General features: G+C 36.4%; 1 protein-coding gene across 2 annotated transcripts in view; it reads left to right on the top strand.

Annotated features, from left to right (window-relative positions):
- Positions 1-20,596, top strand: part of SNCAIP (synuclein alpha interacting protein) — an 88,640-nt gene that overhangs the window by 26,121 nt on the left and 41,923 nt on the right. For both annotated transcript variants that reach the window (XM_032206088.1, XM_032206089.1), the window contains exons 2-3: positions 8,246-8,348; positions 15,802-15,874. In XM_032206088.1, the coding sequence (XP_032061979.1) occupies positions 8,292-8,348; positions 15,802-15,874 (130 nt within the window). In that variant the 5' untranslated portion in view covers positions 8,246-8,291. The remainder of the gene's footprint in view (positions 1-8,245; positions 8,349-15,801; positions 15,875-20,596) is intronic.

Genomic DNA, 20,596 nt, shown 5'->3' with positions numbered 1-20,596 from the left:
TCCCCCATTATAGGTAAAATCTCGTTCTTTCCCTCCCCTTTCCCCCCTTCTTAATATGGAAAATTACTAAGGAAGGAAGGAACATGATTATTAGTTATAATTACTTTGTGGTCCCTGTGTACAAAACATGTAACAATATCTAACAGGGGGAGAGGAAAAGTATGCTGCTGCAGCGTGCTCAGTAGAAATTACACCTCTGTGCTTGGCACATCAGTGAAAGCACTGCTTTTCTTACTAGCACAAGTTGTCAGGTGGATAAGTGGCTGAGCCAGGCCAAGGTCAATTTCTAGTGCAAAAGTTAAGATTGTTAGAAACTGAAGTAAATTACACCACCTGCATTTCCTGCAGTATGGCTTTGGACTGCATCAAGGACAGCAACTGTACATTTTAACCCAAATGCACTCTGAGTTCAGTATATGCATTGTCCTACTATGGCCTCTGTTTTTACTTGATCACTGCAAACAGTGGCATTATAGAAATAAGTTATAGTAAAGGCTGTGGAATAGTGTAGCATGTAATATTGCTGTGTACTCTAGAGAGGTTTCTGTCTGGTCGTTCCCTCCATTTATAGGTACATGTGCAGATGTCATATAAAGAGGTGGGTTGTTGGATCTAGTTTTGATCTGCATATCAGTGAATCTTAAAGACAATAGAGTTAGCTGGTGGGAAATATCTGAAGCAATTGCCATATGAGCTAGAGTACCATGGAGTAAACATTAATATTGAACAACAGCATGGTATTTCATATTACGAGTAAATAGGCTTGTAGTAGTTCAAAGGGGAAAAAAAAAACACAACAACAATCAAATACAACTAACCAAACATCTCTTTTTAATAAGATCAGTTGACCTCTTATTTATTTTGATCTTTCTGTTAAGATTAAGCAGACAGTGCATTAGCTTTTGTACAGTGCTTGAATCACGTATGCTGTTTCAGTTTTAAAATAACAAATATTAATTTCCAACTCCAAAGGTTTCTTCTTCAAGGATAATTGAAACAAACATACTTATTTTTCTAGGCCTCATTCCAGAAAACTCAAGTGCATGCATTCTTGCTTAATGCCTGCAGTCCATTTTTCTTTCTGCTTGAATCTTGAAGGAAATATAAAACTGTATGCTGGAAAGGATGGTTTTATTATGAGAAATCTGGAGTGTTTCTCAGTGAAGAGATGAGATGCCTTCCAAGTTTTTTTAGAATACAAACAACTATTCAGTAAGTCATGTTGCTCAGTAGCCTGAATATTGACCTCATATTTGTTAAATTGCTGTTTACTTTTTCGTCACGCTGCGGATCCTGATACGTATGTGCCTGGTACAGTGCCAGTCACTGTAACTGTTAAAAATACTTGATGTCAAAATACCTCAAGCTGTGAAGAATTTTCTGTTCAATTCATAATATGATAAAGCAAGTGAACCACACGCTATTACCTGTCTTCACATGACTTCTTTAAAATAGTTTCCTCTGAAACTCCATAAAATTGTTTTATATGCATTGTTGGATAAATTTCGAGATCTAGAAGTCTGGTTACATTTGACTAGAGAAAAATACATTTGTTCTCATCTAAAATCTGTGCTGAACATGCATTGACTGCATTAGGAACAGGACTGGGCTAAGTATCTGTGCCTCTTTAGGGTTGCGGGTGCATTGTTTCTGCATGTCTGGAATGCAGGGTTTTTCTGAAATTGTATTTTAAAAATAGCATCTTTTACTTGTTGGAAAATCATTGTACTTTGCTGCATTCCTTCCTCCTGTACTATCAGCATAGCTTTTGCAATAATGGTACTTGCATGCTGATTAAAAGCAGCGCTTTTACTTTGACTTGCTGTAGAAGTACCATACTGTTATAAATTGCTGCTATGAACTTTTAAACTCAGGAAAACTTCTGAATAAACGTGATAAGGGATAAGGTAATCCCAGTCTCAGAATTCATTCCTTCACTGAAATAAATCACATCATTTTCAGCCTCACTGTTAACTTCTCATTTTTCTTACAAGATGTTCTTTAAAATTCATCTTTATTTTTTAAAATCTCTTCCTGCTCCTATTAAGCTTTCCCCTCTATATATTTTTTTATATTTTAAAGTTGACTAGACATATAATTTCCTTTGCATGATATATTTTTCTTGGCTTACATAGAATGAAGAAAAGTAAATAAAACAAACTAGTACAAAAGAGGTGCTCAGTCAGAGAGCGACAGTCCAGACGCTGAGCAGAACAAGTAATAGAAAAAATGTTATTTAACATAATTAGAAAAAAAAAAAAAAAAAAAAAAAAAACACTTTGGGAGCCCTAGAAGGTAACAAAAAGTGGTTAACACTTCAGACTGCATTGTGGATCACAAATCTTTGAATGACTTAATAGTGTTAACACAGTCTAACCATGCCAGGTTGTCATTTTATTTCAATGCATGAACCTGAAGTGATACCTTTCAGAAACAAATAAATCTCTGTTTGTGCTACAGCGTTTCCCTTTACATTCTTAGGTCTGCTTGAATTTTTACTGATCATATTCAAGTAATTTCCCCCTTAGTGTTATTGAAGAGAATGTTAGTATGAATGAGGGGTTTTTCTAAAAGTGCATGTTTGTATACTATTTAAGGTTTTGCTCACACATATGACATAAAGATGAAGCTGCAAGCTTTTCATGTCTTTGATGCTTTCTTCTTATGTTCTGCATTTATTACCTGCAGAGGTGCCATCTGTATTTAGTGAATAAGGATTTTCAGTTGTTCTGGGGAGCTCCTACACAACTTCATATAGAACCTCCGCCAAAGTCCATTGCACTGTGTTTGCATCATGTTCATTAGCTAATTGAATTACTCTTGTACTGAGGGGCTCTGTTAATTGACAAGGACACAGACTATGCAAAAGGCCAGACAGACACAGAGAAATAGACCCAATACCTGTCCCAAAGAGTGTATAGTCTTTAACATAAGACAGCACGCAGCAGACAGCAGTAGCATAAAGCATTAAGACCGGTGTGATGGCTGGAGATGCAGTGGTCTCAGCCAAGACTAGCTGTGCTAGGACCCAGTGACCAAGCTTTTTTGCTTTCATTCAGTAGTGCAGTTCCCATGTTCCCTAATTATGGCAGTGTTATAGCGCTTTCCTTGTGCTTTATAGTAAAATAGCTAATACAAGGCCAAGTTCATCTGGCTTCACTCACTGTTAAAGTGGAATACAAAGGTGGAGGGACTGAATTCAACATTTTTGGTTTTTTCTCCTGCTGTAAGATGTTGTGCCTTCCTGAACTGTGGGCTTTAATTGGGTGCTAGGCTTTTCCCTGTCATTCAACATAATGCAAAATTACACTGTTCTACTTTTTTGATGGGGGAAAAAAAAAAGTTTTTTTTCTTTCTTTCTTTTTTTTTTTTTTTTTTTAAGTTCTTCTGACATTTCTTAATGCTAGAGAATAAAGTTCAGACAGTTGAACATATTTCAAGTGTTATTTGAAACATGTACATTATTTTAAATATGTAAAGCCTTCATTTTCCTACCCATGAATCTTGAGTTACTATAGCATCCGATGCATGTGAAAGGGCAACATGTTTATTTCTTTATCTCAAACATATAATTGTAAAATGTAACAGTATCCTCTAATTAAAAAGCAACCATCATGGCATTCTAGGATTTAAAGTTCTAAGTCTTTAATATTAACTGTGCTTAAGGAAACAGCCTTTTCCAACCACTATAGAAGTATTTACATCTGATTTACTTTACATTTGATTGAAAATTTAAGTAAATCCCCAAATATTTTGGTATAGTTGTTCTGAGATGTGGAAAATAAAATCCCAAGTGGCATTCAGCGGGATTTCTTAGTTACAGCTGAAGTAGACATTTAATCAACAGCAAATCTTTATTGTTATTTGTTCTTGCTATTTATATATCCATAAATAATTAAAATGATACATTCTCAATTACCAGTGATCAGTTGTTTTGTTTTGGTTCAATAAAGAACATTTCCCTTGTGCACCCTCTTGGATTTAGTCTTTCATGAGCAACGCTGAGACTGTTCTTGGCTGAGGTACTGGGTCAGATTCCTTTCCGAAGCTACTGAATTCACTACAACCTCGTTACTCCACAATTTCGCACTGAACAAACAGAAGAAGAAACTGAACCTGATGCTTATTTACTTTCTGCCTCCATACCCGTCTTTTCATTCACTCAGTTAATTGACAAACAGGCAAATGTTCATCTGTGTAGCCTTGTTCTTGCTTGATGTGTATCAGCATGGATAAGACAATGGCCATTGACTTTCCAGTGCAAAATCAGTGGCAGGACTGGCTTTTAAAGCATTCCCAGTGTTCCCACAGTGAGTCTTCTTCATCCTCATGTGGCAGTCCATACCAGTCCCTTGGGGCTGCTGTTGGTATGGCTGTTTTCTGAGTCTGTGAGCTGAGACAAATCCATGACTTGATCTGGGTTCAAGAAGAAGCACGAACAATGTAAATTTTCCACCTGTAGGCAATGCCTGCCATCAGCATAGGGTGGAGTTTTAGTGTTCGCAGAAATTATCAGATTTGTTTCCATTATCTATTACTTCATTGCTTTTTTGTTTTGTTTCATTTTTACTGTAAATTGCTTTCTTTGGTTTATTTATTTATTTTTATTTTCCTGATTCACCTAACGGTATTTAATGTTTGTAACAGGATTTGGGTTCAGACAAATAGTTTTAGCATAGAAGGACAACATCAGAGGAAATCTGTTTTGGAAAAACAGCTACAATTGTTGTTTGAAAAGGATAGTGGTTTTCCTATTTTGTTCTATTTTGCTACTTAATCACTGTTCAGTATCTGTTGCAATGCAACATATGCAAGATATTATTATGCCAATACAACTATTGCCACATTTCTGTGTGGTAATTTTTAGCTGTATGACTTCTCCTAATGGAAATGTCTCATGCAACAATAAAAAACACTTTTTCTTGAGTACTTTTAGATGATGTTTTATGCCGTTTTCTCCTATTTGCTTTGAATACTTTGGGCAGACAGGATTTCTTTTACTTGTATAAGTATGTATGTGTATGTCTCTCTCCTGCAAGCCAAATTATCAGAAAGGAAATACCTTTTGGGGGTTAAAATTTTATAAAATGTTTAATGTACAGCTTCCAAAATACAGTTAGGAAATTTATTTTGGGAATAAATTATTCATCTGTTATCATCCATTGTTGGCAGGTGCAACTTTGTAATTATTTTTACCTTTAATTTCACCAGTTTGCTTATTGTCTGCTTGTGAATGCTATTCAAATTGTGTATACCTCTGATGATATGCTGGATTCAGCCATTGCAAAGGTCTCAAAACAGTCACAACCCTGGGTACTGTCTTTACCATGTGTTTTGCATTATATATGGTGTAGTTCCACCCTGTGAACTTGTTTCAGAAAGTGCACCTCCTGAATAACACTCTAGGTACTGTCATGGAAAATCGTATTTAGTAATAGTATTTGTTCACCCAGTTGATGTCCAGTTTCACTGCATTGAGAAAAAACTGAAAGTCTGTAAGTATAGCAAGCGAAGCATGAGTTTTGTTCCCTGTCTTTACACATAACCAAGCACCATCTTCAGAAAGAGAATCTTTCCACAGAGAAAATCTGTTTGTTTTGGTTACTGACTTTCTCTTCAACCCTTCTGTGTCTCATAGTCTTTTTCTTTCAAGGAGACGGAAGACACTATTTGGGGGAAATAATGTTACAAGACTGTGGACAGACATGATGAGGTTTATACATCTCCAGCTGAAATGCAGCCTTTTCATCAGCACATATGGATGCAGTGTGGTTTTTGTTTTGTTTTGTTTTCCTCTATGGCTTCTTGTAATTTAGGATTTAAAAAATTTCAAAAGGAGGAGATCTTTACATTTGAGAATCTTGAGATATGTGGTAGCCAGGATTATAGTTATTTTATCAAAGTTATATCTTTTTCTTGTTTGGGCAGGTGTATTTTTCCAAAATAAATCAGTTTTAACAGTAAAAAATAATATAAAGAAAAAGAAAGAAAAACATAATGTTGAGATTACACATTAGGATGGTTTATTATGTGGCATGTTTAGAGTAGCTTTATTTACCTCTTCCATTAATTTTTAAACATACTGGGATTAATTTTTTTTTAATCCATTTAATATTCATGAAAACTTGTAACTTTGTTCTGTGCTCCATACCACTGAGCACGTCATTGTAGCCTTGTTCCATACCAATTGTTTTGCCTCATTTCTTTGTCTTGTTCTGCACTATTACATTATAAGGGAGATTCTAGTAGCTCTGCAGAAGCTATTTTGGCTCTTAAATTGCTCACTTTAAAATGGTTAACAGTGGAGATTTTGTGTCATTTGGCCGAATCTAAATTGTGCCTATGCAACAGTGATCACCAAGTGTCCACATATATATGTACATAAACAAACAGAAATTGTTTTTCTGGGGTCTTGTGCTTGTACAAGCAACTTAGTTGTTAGTGTCCTGATGGTATATGTGATATACAGCACTTTGCCACAAGTAAGCTGTAATGTTGCCCAAATACATGCTAAAGCACAAATCTTAAAAAAAAAAAAAAAAATTAAATTAAATTAAAAAGGAGAAGTATTCTGAAATTCTATGCTTCTTTTAAGGAAGCAAAATTGGCAATGATAAGAAGAATCTGTGTCACCGTTATTCACAGCTAGTTCCTTTCATTGCAAAGATGTTGTCTGATTTTAGTGATTCCCTCTAAGAATAAATTTAGCATTTCGGAAGTTTGAAAAATGAACACCTTCTGATTAGTTTTACGTTATAGCTCCATTTTCTCACATAAATTTGGAATGAGGGCTTTATACTGTGCTTACCTTTTGTAGCTATCTCATTTCCCTTGCTTCACTCAAGACTAACAGCCAGAGTAAGAGACAAAAATAGGTAGCTGAAGTTGTTCGTTCACAATTATAAAATTATACTGAATACTTTGCCTTCAGTAGTTCAGTGAAAAAATAAAAAAAAAAAATGTTTTCCAGCTCGTTCAGCTTAAAACTATAAATGTGCTTCTTGGTTCTTCTTTCAACAACTTTTCAACAACATCTGTCTTAGGATCAGCTTTGTGCTTGTCGGGGTTGTTATCAAGGAGAAGGAGACTCATGATTAAGATTTTGTCTGCCAGTAAGTTTAACACCTGCAGAAAAGTGGACAGTCTTACCCACATATAAGTGACTCATACAATGATTTTATTTAGACCTACACAGCTGACTTGTCAGTATTCATAAATGTATTTCTTGGCAATTGCCATATGGATAATCTGGGCTTGCATTTTTTTCTCTTCCTTCAGGCATTTCCTTTTGTTATGTACAAGTACTAACAGGATTAATTTCCTTCCATAATAATACTTAACACTTACGTAGTGTCTCACATCATGTAAAAAGATTATCACTTTTTTATCATCTTCTTCTAAAATAGCTTCCTCTTCCACTTTAACTTCTGCTTTTATACTTGTCTTTAGTGACAATGCAAGACTTCATTCTACTTGGGATTAAGAAAGTTATGAGTGTTTTATCTTTGATCTTCTGAATGCTTAAACTGCAATTTGTTCATAAATATGTATTGAATTTTCCGGCCAAATTTCTTGTTTTGGAAGAGAATTTTTTGCTTCCTTTTCCCCTTGCAGTGAGAAAAAGTTGAAGAGCCCTGAAAATCAGTGCACGTAGATATACTTCTGCTGTTGCCTTGGTTATTGTTCAGGAGGAAGTGAAGTTGCAGACTGAGGACAGATAAACCACCAGTCTATAAAGCACTGTCTGCATTTTGTGTCTGTATGGAGAAGTGGAGATAAGGTGTGATAGGACTGTGGTTTCTGTGCACAGCATGCTGCTCAGTTCTTTTCTGCCTTCTTGAGCAGAGGAAAATTGTAATAGCAGAAGTTGCTGTGTTCTGGCCAGTAAAGTAACAACATCCTTAAGAGAAGATAGGTCATTAATGTCTGTGGTTAAAGGGTGGTGAGTATGCTCAACAGCTTAGGTGTTTATGCTTATATTGAACTTCTAGAAAGACAGAGTGATGCTGGATAAAGTATTTATGACTTCCATTTCAAGTACCACTTAGCTATCTTTTCTAAAAAATCAAATGACTTCTACCTGATATGCAGATTAGAGTTGAAAAAATGTTTAGCTTTTAGTATTAATTTATGGAAGATGTGTCCATGCACTCTATATGTTTTCAACAGTCTAGTAACTATATTAAACTATTTATGTGAAGTTTTGACTATTTAGTAGACAATCCATTTTTCTTTTCTTAATCAGGTCTTTACTACTATGCTGAGGCACGCAAGATGTCCATAGAAGAATAATGGAAGCCCCTGAATACCTTGATTTGGATGAAATAGATTTTAGTGATGATATATCAGTAAGTACATGCATTTTTATTTATTTATATTTATAATTTAATACAAATTGAGGGATTTTTAGGTATCTCATTCTGGATAAAACAAACAGAACTATCGTTGCAAGTCACATTTCTTTATACTTCATACAAGGGGATGTTTAAACAGGTTGATTATTGAATAAAATAAGGTATTTTGTAAGGGAAACCTCTAATCAGCTTAAGGCCCTCTCCTTCAGGTGGTAAAAATGATTTGCAAGTCAAATTAATAAATGAGTTTTATTTCTGGATCGCTTATGTACTCTAATTGTCCTGAATGAATTACGCGCTAAGGCTAGCCATAGTCACTAAAATGATGTTTTACTTCTTTTTTTTCTTTTTTTTTTTTTAATCAAATACATTTCCATTAAAAAAAACAGCAAACAAACAAACAAACAAAAAACACCTCATACCTCTCATCTGTGAATTTCTCCTTCTTCACGTAAGTTGTTGTTTTGCCATTACTGACAGAAGCCAGCTCCAGTCCAGCAAGATTTTATCAGTAAGAGTCATACAGGTTCTTGTGACATGGGAGTGATGTCTGCAAGAAGCAGAAAGACTTCCATAGATTCAAAGTACTGATCTTTAATGTCACACCTAAAATAACTGCAACTGTAATTGCAAGCAAAAAGGCTGTTGTTCTAAATTATATTGTTAGTGGTTCTTAGAGAAAGCACTGATGTAGTGTATTCTGTTACTCATATAAATGTTGCTCCTGCCAATATTCCTGCTTTTTTGAGTTGCCAGTATGCTGAATGTCTGATAAACAAAGGACTTGAATACACAAATTAAATACACCGTAAGAAGAATTTATTAATTCAGTTTTCAGGTCAAAGAAAGTATGCTCCTGTCTCCTTCAACATTCTTCATAAACTTAGTTTGGGATAGTGTTGTAATGTTTTGTTTGACTTTTGTTGTTATTTTTTTTAAAAAACAAAACAATACGAAAGGCCTATTTTTTCCTTTAGTATTGGGGACTCTTGATTCATTTTAAAACATTCCAGATGCTTTATTCACAGACAGATTCCTTTTGGAGAGGATTTTACTTTTACCTATTGTAACATTGAAATTTATTAAAGAGGAATATGGCAAATGCCCAAAATATTACAAGACAATAAGCCAGTCTCGAAAGAATACCTTATTCAGGGCAACTTTCTTTTTATTACTGTTATATAGTAGATCATGTCCTGGTATCTGTTTCTATGCTCAGTTTTGCAGAACTGTAAAGCATAATAGATGTAACCTCTCCATGTCTCTCCCGTTGTGACTGTTGCTGCATACTGCTGGGTTAGGTTACTCACTTTTCCACTGAACAGCTCAGGCTGCCTGCTTTAATACGCTGTTCTGTCATTGGATGCTGAACAATGAATTAAAAAGCAGCACAAATTATAGAGGTAGTGGTTTTATTCCCACTTCAGCAGGTAAGGGAACAAAGGATTTGTTGCCAATAGCCAGATTAATAAGAGAATCTGGTTATTCTAGTACTCTACTCATCTGTTACTGTGTACAATTTAGAGATACCTGACCTTCACACTTTACCATTAGCCTGCCATGGAAAGAGCAGCTGCACAGTACTGGAGTTAGCAATTTAAATTGCTCCTTTTAGCCTCTGGTTTTAATCCAGAGCAGAAAAGTACTGGCTAAAAATAAGGGCAGCATGAAGGTTGTTAAATGATGCGCTCATAAAAGTACCTAAGTTAGAAAGCCACTGTGTTAGCAGAGGTCCTTGTAGACCATTTCAGCAAAAATGTAATAGGCATAGAAAATGGACTAGGATTTGTTTTAAAAGGCAAATGGACTTGTAAGTGTTCTTGCTTTGTTTTTTGATTAACATTGTAAGTAAGTAAATGAAACTACATTTCTCCAAAATAACATGTTTCTTTGGAAAACTAAGATGATAACATTTGCAGACACATCTGGTATAGTATATTTGAGTGTAATTTAGACAACAGAATAGATTTATGGGACTCTTGCTTACATTAAACAAAAATAATATTCTGTTCACAGTGACATTAAAAACCAATCTTACTATTTTCTTTTATTACTTCATGAATAACTATTCACAAAAAAGTAAAAAAAAAAAAAGCTAAGACCTTTGTTGCATTAAATGACAGTATGTTTTAAACTTTCCCTTTTCCCCTTTACTAGTCCTGATTTTCCCCATAAATTCATCCCTGCTTCTAGGTTGTATACCATTGTTATAGCTACGTGAAGTTTTCCTCATCCTTTAATTAAAATGCAGAATTTCTATTGCATTGGCAAATTAAGCAAATTGAAACTAGTATAATAATTTCTTGGTTTACAGAAATAATACCAAATGACTATTCATAATATATATAAACCAGAGTTCCTGGTGCTAGATATTTGTAAGCTACCTGAAACTGAGTTTGTAGATCATTCAAATAGCTTTGTAAGGAAAAAAGCCTTGCTCCGTGGAGCCAATGCAGGACTGGGTCTAAAGTCTGTGAAATGTGAAAGCAGCAAAAACAATGAATGACTTAAAACACAATGAAGAAGCTGCCTAGTTGCCAAATATTTCAAAATACTTTAAAAAACAACTCCACGTCCATCATCACTTGGCAGTGCATCAGTAAACTATAGTCAGGATTATGGCCTATCTCCTGACTCCCCACCTACCAGGTGCAGGACACCTCCTGAGCTTGCTGTAACCTCACCTTGGCTATGGTCAGAGTTGGTGCACCCCTCAGACTTCCACAAATGTGCAAGTGATGCACAGCCAGACTTCCTCTACCCAGCAATCAGGACTTCAGGGCTCAGCATGGAGAGTCCTACACAGCTGTGCAGAGACAGTCACTGACTGCAATGGCTTGATTTGTTTCCCACCCATGTGATTAACACCTACATAATTGTCTTTTTTCCACTCTCTTCCTTCTCAGAATTTAAAAAATGCAGATAGCAACTAAAATGTACTTAGAAGATATTAGATGCAGACAGACATTTTGTACCTTTAACAGAATTAGTGTCAATATAGGTATCCTTTGAAGTTAAAGCAAGAATAGCATTAAATGTGTATATAAAATTGTATTGCATAGCCCAAATAACTGAACTGGTATTCTGAGGATGCTGATTGCAGATATGAAGTAAGAAACTTTTTGAAGGGGGGAGATCAACTATTGTAGCCTTACTTTTTCTTGATGTAGCTAGCTGCTCCCAAATAAGCATCTAGGACAAAGGTTAGCGTTACAGAGTTATAAATGATTAAGCTAAAGTAATATAAAGATATTAACTTAAGGGGATTTGAATATTAATTATAGAATCAATTAGGTTGGAAAATACCTCTAGGATCATCTATTTCAACCATTGACCTAGCACTGCCAAGTCCACCGCTAGACCATGCTACTAAGCTCTTCATCTGCACGCTTCTTGAATACCTCCAGGGATAGTGACTCAACCACTTCCATGGGCAGCCTGTTCCAGTGCTGCAAAACACTTTCATTAAATACATTTCTCCTAATATCCAACCTAAACCTCCCCTGGTGCAACTTGAGGCCTTTTCCCTTCATCTTATCTCTTGGCGGTTGGGAGAAGAGCCCGATCCCCACCCCACTATAGCCTTCTTTAAGGTTGTTGTAGAGCCCAATAAGGTTTCCCCTGAGCTTCATTTTCTACATTCTAAACAACCCCCGTTCCCTCAGCCACTCCTCATTAGATTTGTTCTGTAGACCCTTCACTGGCTTTGTTTGCTCATCTTTGGACATATTCCAGCACCTCGATGTCCTTCTTGTAGTGAGTAGCCCCAGAATGAACACAGTGTTCAAGCTGCAGCCTCACCAGAGGTCAATCGTTTCCCTATTAATGAAGTGGATTCTTTTCCACTATAGTAAATAAACTGAAATGAGGCTATTGGATGGCATACAGTAGTAACAGCACCTAGGAATGTTATGAAGAAGGAGGGTGTCTGTTTTCTCTATCTCAGTAAAAACAAGGAGCTGTGAATTTCAGATCAGGACATAATCACAAGGGTCTTGATCCAGTGGAGGTAAATCAGATGAGCTTTGGTACTGACTCTAGCTGAACCAGGACATAGTGCGTAGTATTCTGGAGTTGTCATTGTTCTGATGACATGGTCTGAGGTTCGTGCTATCTGTCCAACTTTGCCATTTGACTCTGTTTCAGGAAATATTTAAGGCGTTCTCGACAATAGAAACTTAAAATGTCATTTTCACTTTTTTTTTTTTTTTTTTTTTAACTCTCATACCTGCATTTCTGTGCCACAATTCATGATCTGGTATTTCTTCTTTCTGCTACTTCACAGGTAAAAGTGAGTCTGCAAGTGGCAGACAAGTTGCACAGCCAGAACAGCCTTGCTAGAGATTGAAGTTTTCTTTCTCATATCTTGTTTTAAAATTCTTTGCATTAAAATTTGAGAACCAAGTGAAATGTAAAATGTTGACATTTTACATTCATTCAAATTCTGTAGCCCAGTTTTACATGACTTATAAATATTTGTATGACAAGGGAGGTTCTGTTTTCCCCTGAATTGGTAGTGTCTGTTGAAGAAAATTGGGAATATGGGAATATTTTACATTTACATGGAATAGTTGTTACTGCCTCTTGACTTTTATTTCCTGTTAATACTTTTCCTCCATCTTGCAAAGTTCTTAAGGGTTTTCTAAAATTAACTATGTCAGGTTGGCCATAGGAATGCCTTAAAAGCAGGGGAAAAACAAACAACCCTCACACAGCAGTCAAAAAGGCCATTACGTGCATTAACCTGGGAAGAAGCCTGTTACTGAGTTTCACTCTGAACCACAACACACTTTTATAAAATAGCAAAGAGCACGGATACGTTAACTGGCAAAGCAGCCTGATGTGCTTACCTCTCACACTGTCACCTACGCCTTTAGTCATGGTCCTCAGCTCTTGGTTGACTTGGTTACTTTAGTGGGGAACTGTGAGAAATTAGGTTTATTTTTGTATGTAGAACAATTTAAGATTATGGAACAAGTGGGAAATGATGAATATTAAAAGCCATTGAATAGGCAGTGAATCTCAGTGATGTTCTGGGGGAGAGCTGCAGTCTCAGCCTCTTTTTCTGTCACTCTGGTACCCGTAATAACCTTGAAATTCTGGTTGAAGAAAAGCTAATAGACATTACTGTTAGATCAGAGCTGGAACTAGAATATGTGAGAAAGTAGTTATAGAAGGAAGAACTGGCAATGTATTGCACTTATAGTTGGGAAAGATCCATTTTAAAGAGCAATTTTAGTTGCTTGCTAGACTGAAAGCCAGTTCTCCACAACTTGGCCACAAAATACAGATGGCAGAAATGTAAGTGTGCAAAGTCTTTGTGAGGACAGAGGTGAGTGGGAGGAAATCTGTTAATGAAATCAAACCAACATGATTAAAATGCATAATCAAATTTATAACATTAAATTTTGGTAGTGGGGAGGGTCAGACATAATTGAATACATTTTAGTGCAGTATTGAAGCAGAAAAAAAAATATTTTTCCAGGACAGAACGGGAAAAAAAGACAGAAAGAGAAGAGGCTTTCTTTTTTTTTTTTTTTTTTTTTTTTTTTTTGAGGGTGCCTGACACAACACATAGCAATGGAATACAAAAGGCCTCATTCTAATTGAATTACAAACTGTGTAATAGTTTAAACTGCACCAGCTGGTCTTATGAAGCTACCATATTCCTTGGAGACATGTTCCTTGGATTTTCTTAAGAATCTTACTAGACCAGTTCAACATTGCCTTCTGAATCTTTGTGCTGAAATAGCAAGATGTATAGCTTAACAGCTCAATCTTTATTAAACAATAACTACAGTGAAGCAAAGCACATGGTGTTTGTGAATGTGTGTGTTTAACTTGTATTAATTTGTATTTAGTAGCATCTTTCTCTGTCTCAGTTCTTCTGTTGTTTGTTGCTTTAAGTTGTCAGATCCTAGAGCAGTCACAGCCTTATAGTCAACCCCTTGTTTAATGGGGATTGGAGTCACTGAGTAGCTCTGCTACAAGTACTAATTAATAAGTTCAATGTTCATCCTGGGAATACTTATGAGAGATTCTTGTTGTAGCTGAAGTTTATCAATACATTTCTGAATCAGGCCAAAAAAGGAAAAAGTGAGGCATGGGAGGTTTTTGAGGCTTAATAAAGTATCTACAATCAAGTGAACAACAGCCTTACTTAAACTTGCACCAGAAAAGTAAATAACTTCTGCAATTGATAATGAAGTTAGCTTTAGATTATTTTGAAGTAGGGTGCCAGCTGTGCATTAGAAACAAATCAAAGTCTGAATGACAAACTGTCAGCAAAAACTAGGACAATGTATGACCATTTATGTTTTGTGCAAAAAGCTGATGGGGTTGTGCTTGTATAAGTAGTTGTTTTGCTTCATTGGTCAATCACATACCAGCAAAAAATATGTTTCCTCGAAAACATATGGTGTTTATGTATTCTTTAAATTTTTTCAGTTGTGCTTATCCTACGTGCTTTTTATGTCTTAGTTTCCAAAATACTGTTTTAATAGTTTTTTTTAATGGGCAAAGCCATTGATCTTTCACAGGCATAATGATTTCATTTGCTTAAGTGAAGATTCCCGTAACATTTAAGTATTAGGTTAAAGAAGGCAAAGAAGGCCTCATATTAAGTAACTTAATTTTTGTTTGTTTGTTTGTTTGTTTTTGTTTTGTTTTGTTTTTCCCAGAGTTTATAGTTTTATAACTCTGGATCGTATGTATTACTGAGTAATGATCGTATGTGTTCCACAAGTTTATTAAAAAAATAAAAAATAAAAAATTCTGTTTTGTAAAATACCCTTTTAATGCTAAATTCAGAGACAAACATACTGATCATTATCAGTCATATACTGTCACATCACAGTAACAATGTAAGATTATTTCAGTAAAGCCTGAATGACATAAATTAGTTTGTTGTCTGATAATATGCATGTATATGTATCCATCTCTGAAAACAGATGTCTTAGCTGTAAATATTCTTCATTAATTTTATATATTTCTTTGTGAAAACTTGAATTCTAGTTTTTAATTATGAAGAATCTTGCAGTATAAATTCCATAATACATACCAAGATGGGCAAAGTCAGACCCTACATCTTTACTGTGAAGTCTAAATTTATTCTTACATTTGATATATCTGTGCATTCCATGGAAAGAATATGTAAAGTACATTTGTGACTTGAATAATGGTGATGTACAGGAAGGAGAACTCTCAGGTGGGTAGATGCTTTGCTGTGGTTTTGAAAGTCTCTTAGATCTCTTGAGGTGGGACACAGAAGCAAACGTCATCTGCTTTTTTCCAGCAAAGATGAGAAACCATCAGGCCACCCAAAGTACTCTCAGCTTGGTAGATATAGACAATGCCAATGGTATCAGGACCTCTTGGAAAGTCTTACTTTTTATCTTTTTAAAGAAATTACTTCTTATATTTTTTTTCTTTTTTTTTTTTTTTACAGTATTCTATAACTTCTCTCAAGACCATCCCAGAATTATGTAGAAGGTGTGATTCACAAAATGAAGACAGATCAGGTATGATTCCTACTTCTGTCCACCCATCAGTTTCTAGGCTGCTTTTTATCATGTACAACTTGGCAACAATTGCTTCTTGGCAGTGTTCTGTTTTGTTTTCTCTCATTTTTGTACAGCTTTCTGGAAACATGACTTTTCTTTTTTTTTTTTTTTTTTTTTTTTTTTCAACAGATGTTAGTTCATTAGAAGGAGAAAAAAAAAAAAAAGTTCCAAAAAAGGATTTGGCTGTATACTGATAAATGTAGGGCTTCATCTCAGCAGCTCCAAACCACAGTATATGCAACAATTTACTTGAAAACCCGAGAAACCATTGGTGACAAGACGTAATAATGTAGGCGCCAATGAAAAAATGTTGGATACATTTACTACCCATATGGCCACGACCAGTTTGAGGGATGATGTTTTGCCAGAGTCTGAAACTGTATCAAGGATGCTACATGATAGAATCCACTCTAAGGCATACTGTACTAGTTAAGATTAAAGCAGAGTTTTTGAGTTTAATAGTGTAAACTAAATGAAGAATCATGGCATATAGATGAGAACCAGCTGGGGACCTTCCCCCTTCTTTCCCTCCTCCCCAACAAAAAGTGCATTCAGTGTTGTTTTTCACTCTGTAAATCAGATTAATCCCTTTTTGTTTTTCTCTTCCTGATGGAGGATAAATGAATTGGTGAGAGGAGCATTTTTGTTGAGCTATGAAAAAGTTTATTGTGCTTTCATCTGGTGCTTTAATTGAATTTTCATTAATGTTGTTGAATCAAAGTCTTTTTATAACAGAAACGGCAGACCTGGAATTTGTGGGATGATAGAAGGCTTTAGGAACTGTGCTATGCTTTGGCAACTTTCATTTCTATATTTCCTTTCAGAGAATTGTAAATTTTCAAGGTGCGTAACTAAGTTGAAACTTTATATGAGCTAGTTTTTCTGCCAGAGTCATTAAAGACCAGGTCACCATAGCCCTGTGCCACTGCCCTTGACCAAAAGGGAAGTGAAGCTTTCCTTACCATATGTTCTTGCGGTGCTTTTGCCCACACAAGGCTCAGTGGTTATTGTGCAACCAGCATTACCTGCTGCAAGCAGAAAAGCAGGGAATAAGAGGAAAGGGAGAGGGTCCCCAGTCTCCCCACCACATCAGTTTTCTCTGTCCCATCCTCTCCCTGTCCTCTCTCATTCTCTGCCTTTACACCCTCCATCTTTGCAACCCCTTGCATGTGTCCTTGGCCCCTGTCCTCCCTCCTGTCCTCACTCCCAATCCATCCTCTACCCCATGCCTTTCTCACCTTGTCTTGTCTCTGCTGTTGCCTCCTCCCTGTTCTCCTCCAATTTCTCCCCCACATTCTCCCTCATATTCTTGCCCCTATACTCCCGTCTCTTTCCTCCCCTTTTCTCCTTCTTTCCCGACTTCTTTCCCAAATATTTTCCTTTCTAACACACATTTCCTCCCCAATATTTTGCCCTCCCAGTCCTTCCCCTGTCATCCCTGCCATCATCCCACCAAGTCTTTCCTAATATTCTTTCCATTGTACTTCTAGACCATTCTTTTTCCCGTTCTTCTCCCCACTATTCACCACTCTCATTCTTGCTCCCTTAATTCCATCCTCAATGCACTTTCTCCTTTCCCACCCCTCATTTCCCCCCTTCATTTTCTCTCACAGCGCTATTTTCCTCCCTCTCTTTGCCTATCAGTATTAAGAGGTGATCATGTGGCAGCAGGACATTGCCTCATCTTTTCACAAAAATAGACAGTTGTTTATTTATTTTGTTGCTCCAAGAGTAAGAAAGATAGAGAAAGAAAGCAAGAATATCACGTAAGACATATTGTACTCCTAGGTCTATTCATGAGTACTGCTTAGCCAGAGTGACAGAATCAATGTCTGCTCTCAGGAAGGAAAGAGTATTCTTTTAAAAATACAGATAGTAGTCTTAAAGGAAAATGCCCACAAATGGCAAGGATGGGGCGTTGGTCATGAGTTCTTCTTTAAGGCCCTAGGATATTGACAGCTTATTGTGTAGTCATGTTTCATGATCGCCTCTGCAATCAGCCATTTTTCAGTGATGACTTCAATTACATCTCCACTCATCCATTGGCTTGAAAAGGAGTTGACAGAAGTAAATACAGGCATTGCTGGAAGACAGTAGCAGCACTGGGGAGTCTGCCAGTGGAAGTTAATTCAGAGCTTTGTTTAAAATTCTTGAGTCAAAAAATAGGTCTTTAGTACTGATAATAATATCAGCAAGCTGGAAACAGTACTAAAATCTATTTTTTCACTCTATTTATCACTTAAGAGTTTTGGTGAATTGAAAATAGTACTAAAATCTATTTTTCTTTTTTTTTTTTCTTTATTTTCTTTTTACTCAGTCAATAAGTACACATACATAGTGTTCTACAGGAAAGTATCACTTTACATCCCTGCACAGACTTCGCTGAAATATCAATGAAACTGCAGCAGTCAATGCTGTTTAAGGCCCAATCTGCTAATTGATCATTGTTACTTCTGCTGCAGTCTTCTGCCTTCCTCATATCATAGAACATTAAAAATAGTTGCCCAAATTACTGTTGTTGTGTGCTATTTCTGATGAAGATATATTATATCCTGCACTGAAAGATATGTAAACATATATATATATATATGTGTGTGTATGTGTCTGCACCAATATATATATATTTTGAGACCCCACCTGGAGCTCTGTGTTCATCTCTGGGGTCCCCAAAACAAAAGGGACATGGGCCTATTAGGATGAGTCCAGCGGAGGGCCACAAGGATGGTCAAGGGGCTGGATCACCTCTCCACTGAAGACAGGCTGAAGGAATTAGGGTTGTTCAGCCTGGAGAAGAGAAGGCTCCGCGGAGACTTTGTAGGGATGGGCCTTCCAGTACCTAAAGGGGGCCTGCAGGAAAGCTGGGGACGGACTCTGTCAGGTCGTGTAGTAATAGGACAAGGAGTAAAGGCTTTAAACTAAAAGAGGGTGGGTTTAGGTTAGACACTAGGAGGAAATTCTTCACTGAAGGTGGTGGCACAGGCTGCCCAGAGAAGCTGTGGATGCCCCATCCCTGGAGGTGTTCAAGGCCAGGTGGGATGGGGCTTTGGGCAACCTGGTCTGGTGGGAGGTGTCACTGCACACGGCAGGGGGTTGGAACTGGATGGCCCTTAGGGTCCCGTCCAACTTAAACCATTATCTGATTTTATGATATCATAAGTTATTAGTGTGCATGATGTTCCTCCTATGTTGTATCTGTAGTCCAGTAGCAATTTAAGTAATTGGGCATAGAAAAATTCAGAAGTCTTTCAAAGAGCTGGTATAGCTTTTTGCCTCATACTGACTCCTGTTTAGCTGAAGTAACATTTTTTCTCTAAAACAAAGAACGTGGAATTAGAACCATAGAAGAATTAAAACAAAACGAACAAACAAACAAACAAAAGTTAAGAGTAAGTTAGCTGTCAGACTAGACATGTCAGTACCCTAATAATCTATAAAACAATTGTCTCTTTCAGCCTTGTCTCAGAAAAAATATTTAGTTCACTAAGACAATTAAGACTGAGGTATAGAGAAAATAAGTTTCAACTTTAATATATATGTAAATATGCTGGCAAACATTTTCACCATGAGATTGTTAGAACAGATTTAAACCACAGTTCCTCTTTCTGGAATTACATTTTTTAATTACATGGCTGGTCTTACTGTTCATTGTTCACAGGTAAGTTTAGTAAATAGCCTTGTAAGTCCCATTTTCTTTCCACATTTCATCTAAATGTTGAATAATATGTTAGTAATGTATGAAATTGTTTGGTTACATTGTTTCAAATTGCTCTAAACACTTTTAACCCTAGGCAAACATACCAGTGTTTACCAGTCAGCACACTTTCTCACGCATTTCTCATAAACCTTTCACAAGATTTATTTTTTTAACTATTTCTTTCTGCCTATAACTTTTGCTCAAATTGTTCTTTTCCATGAGGAGAAATTAGAAAGTCTGAGAAAATGAACTGCTTATAGTTCTTCCTCCCCGAATTGATCAACTCCACACTGCCTGCTCCCTTCCTTAAACTGCAGTGGCCATGATCTGTCACTACGGGAAGGTGTTGTTTTTTTCCCTCAGTATCTTGAAAGATGTGTCTGAAAGTCATGCAGTTAATAGTCTCACTGCGACTCCTCCATGTTCGTCCTCAGATTGAGGGAATTCTGACTGGGGAAAATTCCAGGGGATTCCTGGAACCAAAGTATATCTGCCAGCAACCATGGGCTACAAGGTAAAATATTTACAGGACTGGAGAGAAGGTGTAGGCCAAATCCTGTTTTACCCACAATAATGTGAGAATAAGGATAATCATTTTTTCATCCATCATCCTTCAAGAGAACAATCTTTTTAGTTAGCATAATAACCACTAAGAAGTGCATTGTTCTTCTTCAGGGACCGAGAATTAAAAAACATATTTTAAATAGGGATCTAGCAAACTAATTTTTCAGGAAAGAAGTGTTAGCCAGCCTGCCCACTGAATTCTGGCATCAGAAATCAGTCCTTTATGTTTTTGTTATTAAGCATGAAATTAGTTACTTTCTTTCTGGGCAGGTTTTCTAAGGCCACTTGAGTAAATGGTTCAAGGGACCTCATAGGGTCATGGAATATCCTGAGTTGGAAGGGACCTTCAAAGGTCATCGAGTACCACATCTGTGTTCAACAGGCTTCTCTAAACCATATCATTGTGCTGAAGTATATCTGCC

The sequence above is a fragment of the Aythya fuligula genome, chromosome Z (genome assembly GCF_009819795.1).
Source record: "Aythya fuligula isolate bAytFul2 chromosome Z, bAytFul2.pri, whole genome shotgun sequence".
Lineage (NCBI taxonomy): Eukaryota > Metazoa > Chordata > Aves > Anseriformes > Anatidae > Aythya > Aythya fuligula.
Note: the sequence above shows the minus strand (reverse complement) of the source record. Positions and strands in the feature narration are given on the sequence as shown.